General features: G+C 35.5%; 1 protein-coding gene across 1 annotated transcript; it reads right to left on the reverse strand.

The window, feature by feature from the left end:
• Positions 1-901: 901 nt before the first annotated feature.
• On the reverse strand, positions 902-10,341 carry LOC105317593 (uncharacterized). The gene is made up of 6 exons (XM_011414282.4): positions 9,646-10,341; positions 8,206-8,354; positions 7,896-8,008; positions 6,285-6,488; positions 1,891-1,984; positions 902-1,627 (listed from the first exon to the last, which is right to left on the reverse strand). Exons 1-6 carry the CDS (start codon positions 9,822-9,824, stop codon positions 1,503-1,505), a joined length of 864 nt encoding a protein of 287 aa, XP_011412584.1. The 5' UTR covers positions 9,825-10,341; the 3' UTR covers positions 902-1,502.
• Between the last annotated feature and the right edge of the window lie 617 nt (positions 10,342-10,958).

The following is a 10,958-nucleotide window of genomic DNA, read 5'->3' on the forward strand; positions in this document are numbered from 1 at the left end:
TAATTTCGAAGCTGTCACTTATTGCTTAAAATTCACTTACAACCATTTTAACAAGACCTTGGGCTTTCGGTTAGACGTAACTATCTATTTCTCGCATCAAAACAAGTGAATAATGACGCCGATTTCGCATGAAATAAGCACATATTGCATAGTCTTAGCTCAAAAGGCAGACAAATATTGTTGATTTCAAAGAACCATGGCCGAGTGGACAGCAACGAAATAGCCAGGCCTACGTCACATTGCTGTTTGACACAACTAACCACAGTCCAAGCTCTTGTTAAAATGGTTTTAAATGTTGCACACTCCTCTGCTTCCAAAAATACTACATCCTCTACAAACTTATGCATTTGTCGCTATCTTAAAAAATCATCATCTTTTTTATTCAATGAAAAGATGTTGATAATGATGTGGAGCTGAAAAGTTTGACGGTTGAAAAGATTAATGGACATTAAGTACCGACATGTCACCCCCCTGTGTCGGCGGTCGTAAAACATTGGAGGGTAAACAGACCTCCGAATAAGTTACCATGGGTTATTGATCTCCATTCTCCACCATCTTAGCGACACCAACACGCAAATAATCACTTTATGATTTGCTAGAAACGGCAACTAGGAGCTGTTCATTTGACAAATTCACAACACATGTCTCAAGCTGCAAAACATATTACACTTGCAATGAGTTTGGGATCTACTCCATCCTAAGGTCAATTTTTTCCGGGTTCTGCTTGCATGCACATTTATGCATGGCGCTTCTTCACGATTAGTAATATTTTCTTTCAGCAAATGTTACTTTTGATCGAAATACGTCTCCGTTTTTTTAATAACATTTTGTGGACACTTTTCTTCAGTAAAAAATAAGAAAAATACAAAAACACTGATTTTCAAATTAGTTCATTTTATTCTCATAATCAAATTAAATAATAAAGAAACATAAGTATTACGTTAATTGAATATTTGTGCTTGTGACATTTCATAGCAATGCAATTCCTCCTTATAAAGCACAAAATCGCATAGCATAGCTGTACAGAAATATTAGTAACACTGTACAAATTACAATAAGGGAAAATTGTCAAAATTAAACTTAATTAAGCAAATCTCTCTCTCTCTCTCTCTCTCTCTCTCTCTCTCTCTCTCTCTCTCTCTCTCTCTCTCTCTCTCTCTCTCTCTCTCTCCTTGTCAAATAATTTTCTCAACCAGCAAGTAAGCCTTAGCACTTTGTACAAAATGTAAATCAGAATCGACTGTTCATATTCCTGTATACATTGATATCGATTAATGGCCATGGAATAAGACATCATCAGACGTTTGTTATTCCTCTCTGATAAACTTCTATCTTTCTCTGCCTCACAAATCTTTAGAAGTCAGAGGTACTTGTAATCACCATACCTCTCCCTTCTCTGTTAATGCGGGTTAATCACATTTGGTGCGATTGCATTGTTTTACACGTTTGGTCTATTTGGAGTGAGCATCGCTGATAGGTAATGAAGTTACAGATGTATGACATCATCCTTGTTCGACCATGGATCCATACGTGCTGAGTTCAGAGGTCTGAGAGGGGTCCTGGACAAGCTTACATGAGACTGACCCCTCCTTCTTGTAACTGACCATCATGAAGTTTTGAGATGACACTGTGAGTCATTGTTCAAAGCAAAATTAGCGACAATAACACAGCATTGGGAATAACATTTAGAACAATTATTCTTTTCTAAAACACAAAACATCATTTGCTTTGCAGCTGCGTCAGTTCATTGACATTTTTTTTCAACGCTTCCATCATTTAAAAAAGAACATTTCATATTATTTTTTTGTTGGCACAATAAGATGGAATTAAAGAAAATTTACGAAAGTTACGTAAGTTTGCGAATGCAAGAAATGAAAATTTATCTCTTACCAGAATGCATGCTTTTCCGTCTTGCTCCCGGTAAAGAGGTTACTGGAGCCTTTATCTTCAGTTTGAAATCATAACAAGTTAAATGTCTGTAAACCTGTAAAGCATGAAAAGGATAGATAGATAGATAGATAGATAGATAGATAGATAGATAGATAGATAGATAGATAGATAGATAGATAGATAGATAGATAGATAGATAGATAGATAGATAGATAGACAGACGGACAGACATAAATCCATATTGTAAGTAAACATTTTTAATTAATTTCAACAGATAATGATTGCTAATTCTTTGATATAATATCTTTCAACGTCGTAAATCTTTTATTTCCACAGGGGGGAAACTACGCCCTTGCTTGCAATAGAAATCTATTAAGATACATGGATTCGTCAGATTGTCCAGATAAGTTCATAAAATGTCAATGTTCTTGTTTCTGAAGCTTTTCTCACATTGTTCCGAACTTCCAGACAACCCTTTGCAAGACTAATTTGTCCATAGAGAATGGAAACTATCATGATCGGTCATACTAAACTCACAAGTAAAATGCTAGGAAGAGCCTTAAAGGTAAAGCACTGACGGTTCCGACATCGATTTCACACGAAATAGGGAGAAACTAGTGCATTTTAGCGCTTTATTACAAATGTATAAAAATGTAGGAGAATGAAATATACATGAATTTTTTCTAGAAGTTTAGAGGTGGAAATGCCCTTGTCTACCATGTACCGTGGGTAACGGTTCGTACCACTGCATAAAACAAAGATAGCGATACTAAAAGACCAGAAATTAGATTGCCTTCTAGCATCTGTCTAGATTATTAATGTTAACGAACGAGATAGCAAAGTTCGTGTATACATACTATATAGAGTAAAGATCACAATTGCATGATCTTTTCAACTTCCCACAAAAAGGCCAGCCTCTGGAAAATTAACTACGGTGGACGTAAATTGTTTTCTTGATCACGATTCTTCAAAGACAAGACAGCCAAAAAGCTAATGATAAAAAAGTCAATTACGTTCGGCCATTGTGTTCTAGAAATATGCTATTAAGTATGAAATTGAACATAATTGTCTTGATCTAAAACCATTGCGGAAAAGAACATCCAAAGATTCGTTTCAATGTAGGCTTTGGTGATTAAGTAAAAAAAAAAGATAAATGAATTTTCACAGGCTTTGAATAAAACCTAAGTAACTATGTTTTAATTGTGATTTCTGTGTGTTGGTTTTTGTCATTATACAAATTACTCGAGGAAATTGTGAAAACATTTTATAACAGCTAAGGACACTGCTATAATATATACAAATGCCTGATTATACAGACACACGTCATCGTATATGGTCTTACTAAAGACCTTCAAAAGTATCATTCGAAGGAGAACCAACGGAAAATAGTCCTTAAAAATTATCTGAAATGAAATACTGAGTAAATCACTACTTTAAACGAAAATAACAAGAACACTGAGTTATAGATTTTTGGAAATAAAATTCTAAGTTGTTCTGTCCAAATTGGTACGTTCATTTTCCAAGATTGCGTCTGAAATACAAAAGAATTAATGATGCTAATTTTGTCCACAATGCCAAATTTTAAACATGACTTCATCCCCTATATTAGATCCATTAAATCGTATGTTTAATGGCTGTGCCACGCAAGTTTGTTTCTCGATTGATTATTTTCTCTGATAAAGGATATTTCGAAATAGTTTTGTTTTCTACAAGTATTTCAATTGGTTACCATGCATCTACTTTAAATTTCTTAGCATGTATTGCAAATTTAAATGTACATATTGAAAATAATATAGAATTAACCTTTCCGACAAACAGGTCTGAGGTCTTGGAAACTAATCTTTACTGATTCGTATTTTGCTAGGGATAAATGTATGCTAATACTCGCTAAATTATTTTGAAAAACGACAATCAATGATAACGACTAATTGCTCCATTAACGACAAACAATTTTGCTCCAGTCTGAATTCAAAAATCAAATAGTCAAACAAAATTAATAACAGTGGTATTTATCGTTCGACGCTTGTGATGAATTCATTTGATTAATTGTTGGGCAGTCGGAAATAATTTAAAATAGCACTCGTAAGCTTAAGTAACATTATCTCATTAACAAAGCAAGGGGATATGTCACGTTTGTTGTTGTTGTTTTTTTTTGTTTTTTTTGGTTTTCTGTTTTTGTTTTTTGTCTTTGTGAATGGACAATAGAAATGATATAAATAGTAAATATCAATCAATAAAATCATAGATTTAGAGGCACATTGGAACTGTGATAAATCTCAACTGGTATTAGGTACCATTAAGTGAACAAGTTGCATTACGAAAATGACACGGAAAGGGAGTGACTTTTAAGTTATATATAATTTGGAAATGCAAATTTGTGTATAAAGTTAATTTATTATATCTTGGTTACGATAAAATACAATGAAATATATATATATGAAGTAAAGAATATGTGTCGTTTTAAAAGAGATGTCCTGAACGCATTTCCACCATAATGGTTTTGCAGTGACTGAACTTCACAAATAAAATAAAATATCTAATTTATGGGGCCATTATTTACCATGCATCCTTTTCATGTAAAACTGTCTCTTTTGGTTATAGTGATACAATGTAGTTGTGTTGTTGGTGGTAGTTTGAGAGATGTTGGTTGTAGTGATTTTAGGGGTTGTGACAATGTTTAGTGGTTATGGTTGTGTTGGTAGTGACGTTGTTTGCTATTGGTTGTTGTGGTGGTTTTATGGTTGAAGTGTTGTTGCTGGTTGTTGGTAGCTGCGGTGTTGTTAGTAGTTTTAGTGTTGTTGGTTGTTGTAAGTTGGTTGTTGTGATATTGTTGGTAGTTGCGGTGTTGTTTGTGGTTGTGGTGTTGTTGGTTGTTGTGGTGCTGTTGGTTGTTGTGGTGTTGGATGTTGTGTTGTTGTTGGTAGTTGTGGTGTTGTTGGTTGTTGTAAGTTGGTTGATGTAATGTTGTTGGTAGTAGCGGTGTTGTTTGTAGTTGTGTTGTTGTTGGTTGTTGTGGTGCTGTTGGTTGTTGTGGTAGTTGTGTTGTTGGTTGTCGTGGTGTTGTTGGTTGTTGTGGTGTTGGATGTTGTGTTGTTGTTGGTAGTTGTGGTTTTGTTGGTTGTTGTAAGTTGGTTGTTGTGATGTTGTTGGTAGTTGCGGTGTTGTTTCTAATTGTGTTGTTGTTGGTTGTTGTGGTGCTGTTGGTTGTTGTGGTAGTTGTGTTGTTGGTTGTCGTGGTTTTAATTGTTGTGTTGTTAATGGCTGTAATGTTGGTGGTTGGTATGGTGTTGTTATTGGTTGTTGTTGGTAGTGGTGTTGTAAGTGGTGGTGGTGATGTTGTTGGTGTTGTAAGTGGGTGTGGTGTTGTTGGTTGTTGTGGTGTTATTGTTAGTTGCGATGTTGTAGGTAGTTGTGTTGTTGGTTGGGTTTGTGTCGGTTGTGTGTTGTTGTTGTGGTGTTTTAAGTGGAAGTTGTGTTGTTGGTAGCTGTGGTGTTGTTGTTAATGGTGTTTTTGGTAGTTGTATTTTTGTTGGTAGTTGTGGTGTTGTTAGTAGGTCCGGTGTTGTTCGTAGTTGTGGTGTTGTTGGTTGCTTTGGTGTGGTTGTCGGTGGTGGTGTTGTTAGTTGTTTTGGTTTTGTTCATAGTTGTAGTGTTGATGAAAGTTGTGGTATTGTTAGTGGTTGCAGTGTTGTTGGTAATTGTGGTGGTGGTGGTGGTGTTGATAGTTGTAGTGTTGTTGTTAGTTGCGGTGTTGTTGGTAGTTGTGGTGTTGTTGGTTGTTGTGTAGTTGTTGATAGCTGTGGTGTTGTTAGTAGGTCTGGTGTTGTTGGTAATCGTGGAGTTGTTGGTTGTTGTAGTGTTGTTGTTGATGGTGTTGTTGTAGTATTGTTGAAAGTTGTGGTATTGTTTGTGGTTGCAGTGTTGTTGGTAATTGTGGTGGTGTTTTTAGTAGTTGTGGTGTTATTGGTAATTGTTGTGTGGTTGTTAATGGTGGTGTTGTTAGTGGTTGTAATGATGTTTTGTAGTTGTGATTTTGTTGTTTGTTGTGTTGATGATTGTAGTGACATTAATAGTTGTGATGATGTTTACTGGTTGGAGTAATGTTGGTGATTGTGTTGGTGGCGGTTGTAGTGATGTTGGTGGTTGTGGTGTACGTGATTGAAATGATGTTAGTGGTTGTGTTGGTGTTGTTAGTTGTTGTGTTGTTGGTGATTGTGGTGGTGTAAGTGGTTGTAGTCTTAGGGGTGGTTTAGGTGGTGTTTTTAGTTGTGGTGGTGATTATGTGGTGGTGTTGCTGGTTGTGGTGGTTTGGGGGAATTAGCTTGTTGTAGTGATGTTGGTTGTAATCGTATAAGTGTTTGGGGAAGGGGTATCATTACTTGGTCTGTACTTACATAATACACAGGTGCCGCCAAGAGCCAACAGGGTCCAAGGCACAGCCACCACTTGGGGCGACAGTCAAAACAGTGATTGTACGGCGTGTGGTTGGTCAGGATTAGGCGGGAATTCCTGGTCTTTGTAGAGTGGAAATCGTCACAGCCGGAAAAAAGGTCGAGACTTTGTAGATACCATCCCTCTACCACATCCCCCAGTTCTATCTATTCAATAAAAATGCGTACTCTACATTCTTACATGTACATATGTAATACATAATGTGTACGAGGATGAAATATAAGTTGATTTTACTAATTTGGTCTAATCAAAGCAGAACAAGGAACTTCTGAACGTGATGTAACACCTATGCATTGCATAATAGCACTTTGCCCATTTCGTATACATGTGTCTGTTTTCTGTCATCATTAAAGCAAAACATATAAAATTAATCCCGACTTAAGATATTCATTTCGAAGTTTTACATGAATTAAGATGAATTAAGTTGTACATTTTACAAACTGTTCACAATTACATATACAACACAGACAAGACTATAAAAGTGACTTATGTCGGCAAACTATAATGTCATTGTCATGTACTTGTGACTTAATTAGCAACACAACGTTGAAAGGATGAGAGTATTGAATTTGAATGTGTATATTTGTCGGGACTATACACCCTAATAGAAAGTCAAGCCTGATAAAAAAAGATTTGGGTATTTTTGTAAAAAAAAAAAAGGTATAGAAAAATCATAATCATTTGCGACCTGATTTCTGTAATGAGTTCGAATAGAATTACGTGGTGAGAATGTATAAATAGCAGGGGCATGCGCTTTGCGTGCTCGCTAGCAATTTTAAGAGAACATAGATTTTTATGAGGACAGAAAAGAATTGCATTAAAATTTGGATTATAAAAGTAGAGAGATGTGTACAAATGTGTAATATGATAAACATGTAAATGTATGTTGTATATGTTGTATCTGACCAGTACGAAAAGAAGCGCTGACGAACAGCGTACCTACGTACATGTAATACTTGATGAGGTGATTTTTTTTTCATTTTAGCTCTTAGTTATGTATTTGGACGAACAAAGTGAGGGAGGAAAAAGTAGCTTTTCTATATTTTTTCTAAGTAAAGGACTCTCACAAGAGCTTTTGACAATCTATATCCGTTATTATAGAGCTTCTATATACCAGACGTTAGGACTTTATCGGGATTTTTTTATACTAAAACGCTAACAAACGATACATTATATGCCAGCCTTTCATATTGGCAAACGTTATGCAATGGTTTTTTGTACAAAGTTTTAAAAAAAGTTCGTTCAAAAAATCAATTCGAATTGAAAGCTTTTTAGAATTTATGCTGCAAGTTTCAAAGATGTGTTATTTTAGATAATTCTCTCCCTGAGGGGCAATATCATCGCATAATTATGTCAGCATTTGTAAAAATCTAGATCTATGTTAATTAATGTTACATCAAAGCAAAGCGGTTCCAAAAGAAAATTATCAAATCAATAAATGATGAAGGATTATGTTCATGAGATCTGCTGGGCGCGATGTATTTTACACTAATCCCATCTGCCTTTTGGAATAAGGTTCTTAATGAATTCATGAGCATTCTCGGTTTCATTACCTCTATACAAAATTTATTTCCTTTATTCAAATGAGTCTCGGCTTGTTTCAGTGCCCATTCCAGCTGAGAGGATACTTGCCGATGACTCGTGTTGACCACACAAGCAAAATCACCTACAAAGAAACAGAAAAGGGGAAAACCACAATTAAATCCAATCCTCTGATTGCAACTCACCAAAAAGACACTTCTAACTGGCTTATCCTTTGACATTGGATCGATTGTTTCAATCGTGCATTTATACCAAACGACAAGATAGCAAACAAAGCAGTGAATAATAATAATAATAATAATAAAAACAATAATCCCGCACCTTCCCAGATAGTAATTTTGTCGGCGCTGTATTTGCTGGAGACCTCGGTATGAACGAGATTAATCCTCATTAGGAGGGGTTTCCCGTACAGCAATACGGCCAGATCGTTCAGGTCCTTTATCGTATGGACGCGTAAAATGTGTCCATTTCTGTAAAGAGTGAATAGGAAACCTGATTCATAGATGATTCAAAATCAATTAATATTCTCTCTCTCTCTCTCTCTCTCTCTCTCTCTCTCTCTCTCTCTCTCTCTCACCGAGTCTTAATTCATAGAGGTATATACACCGTCCATCTATTAACTGTTGTTACATGTTATGAATTGGTTAACTAAGCGTACTTCTCTCTTAAAATCTAGGTCAAAGCTTTCCTGGTGGTAAAAAATATGGCTTAATATAATTATATACTATGTCTTGTTCAAGCGCCAAATCATACGCCATTAAATCTCCATGAAAATGTTGTTGTATCTGTGTTCTGTTTTACACAATCATTGACAAAGTCCCCCTAGAATGTTAACCTTAATCCCGTATACTTCACCCCATGTTTGTCACATCTGAAACAACAGATGATATCTGTATATCAATGGAAAGTAAAAATAACTTTCCCAGCGGCAAGTGTAATCAAATTTCTGCGATCTCGCATCCGTCAAATGTGTAATTATGTTTTATCTTGGGAAATGTGCTGACGAATTTAATGCATTACAATAAAGAAGAATCAACACATAAAAAATCCCCAAGACGACGGAACACAATGTGCCTGTCTTTCGCCGACAAGTTGGCATTGTCAAGAGAATGGCCGCTGGAAAAAAGAAATGAGTTTCTACAAATTTAGATGGATTTTAAGAGCAGTCGTTCTCTGAAGCCGTAATTTCGATGATGGCCGCGATACATGTGATATATAGAAGAAGGATCATGATGAACCAAAGTCTCTTGATCTGATTAATTTCGTGTTGGGGAAACATTTTTGGAGAAGGTCTTCCAGATAAAGAGATTGTTGGCTCAATTGCTTCTACGGATTGCTTTAGAGAGTGCTATTAACACTAATGTTACTAAAAAGCACATCTGCAGAAATTTAATAGTTATACATGTAGAAAACTTTATGTAAAACTTGACGATTATCTGTATTAGAACTTGTAGAATAAAATCAATTAAACTTATGCCGTAAAAAGATTAAAGCTAAAGCAAAAAAAAGTTAATGAAAGTCCACCGAAATGTCGCTTATGACATGTCGCTTATGACATACATGTATCCATCATTGAAAAATTCAGACACCTATATTTATGTGATATAAACGTCAATATTAGCCCTAGATTGTTTTAAAAAAAAGAAAGAATCAAATTACCTACCGATGATGAAAAAATCCAAAACTGAAATCTTCAAAGTACATACCAGTATACAATATAAGAAATTGAATCAAAACAACAGAAATGGCATTTTTACTTACTCGTGAGTACTCAGTATATGTTTAAGCTCCTCGGTCTCCGGGGACAGGAATAACACTTTGTCCAAGTCAATCCCTGTACTGGTCAGAATTTTCTGGGACTGGTCCGTAACTGTCCCACAATTCCTGTTCGTGACCATATATTCCGCCCAGGGAAACACAGTCACTCCTGCATTGGTCATATTACCCTCTGATTAAGAAAGCCAACCAAAACACGAGGTAACGACAAAGCACACAATGTTTGTATTTGTGTGAGAACTAAGTCTTATATACAAATGTGTTCAATGTATTGACGATTGGGGAGGATATACACATCAATGGCAATCCAATGTGTCGCCGACAAATAAAAAGCCAGAGTCTTTAAGCGTCGATTTTTCCATACTCGATGCAAACAGTTACAAAAGGTATTAATCCTCAATAAAATCAATCAATTAATCTGAAGTCTTATAACTGTTACTCAAGTTTAAGTCAGCTGGAAGAGCTCTCGCGTCAAGCATCAAGTTCCAATAGGTTTAACAACGAGTTTGGTCTCGTCTCAAATAAGCAATACACACTACAAAACGATCATTCAGAAAAACCGAGCCGCTGAGAGCCAATGATACTTTTCGAATCCCTTTTATACTAAAAATATGTGAATAAATGCTTTTTACAATTTGGCGTGGGTTTAAACTACAGATAATCACTCCATCACGATTTAGTAAAAGAACATTTCAGAATCCTTTTTTATTTGAGAGCAGTATTTTAAATTTTAAATTATTATTAAATGGATTGACAACGATTCTCTTTGTCTTCTTTGTTCTATAAAAGACTTTTTTTGGAAACTTTATCTTTTCCAAGATTAATAAAACAATTATTAAAATACGGTATTTGTTAATATAATATTCAGTTTACATGAAACTGTTACAAATATGTACATTGCAAATAACAGATTTACTCTTGTAAAGCTAAATCCGTACGAATTTCACTTCGAGTTTCTTATAAAGGTCTTTGCTATTTCTGGGACCAGTTAGTAAATTGTACATGTTCTTGCATCTAATACAAATGGAAGCAACAAAACGCACTTCACTTTCGTTTCAATGTTTAATATCTCTCGATCTATCACTGCGGCACGAATCGTCTTGTTTTTAAAGCTTCCTCTTCGTACTTGATTCTACTTAATCAGCGCTGATCTCGTGTTTTATGATGAAACACCCTGTATACATATCTTAGGTTGCTGATTACAAAGCAGCAAGACGCGTACTTAAGAGCAGTAAACATTGCAACCAAGTCCGTCGTGGAATCCGTCCAAGTCTAATTGGTTCTTGCTGAGCAAAAAT

Source organism: Magallana gigas, chromosome 2, assembly GCF_963853765.1.
Source record: "Magallana gigas chromosome 2, xbMagGiga1.1, whole genome shotgun sequence".
Lineage (NCBI taxonomy): Eukaryota > Metazoa > Mollusca > Bivalvia > Ostreida > Ostreidae > Magallana > Magallana gigas.

Coding starts and splice junctions, on each gene's coding strand:
- LOC105317593 (XM_011414282.4), bottom strand. CDS start 9,824: ATGACCAATGCAGGAGTGACTGTGTTTCCCTGGGCGGAATATATGGTC. Junction 8,355..9,645: donor CATATACTGAGTACTCACGA/GTAAGTAAAAAT, acceptor CACTCTTTACAG/AAATGGACACATTTTACGCG. Junction 6,489..7,895: donor GAAATAAATTTTGTATAGAG/GTAATGAAACCG, acceptor TTTATTGAATAG/ATAGAACTGGGGGATGTGGT.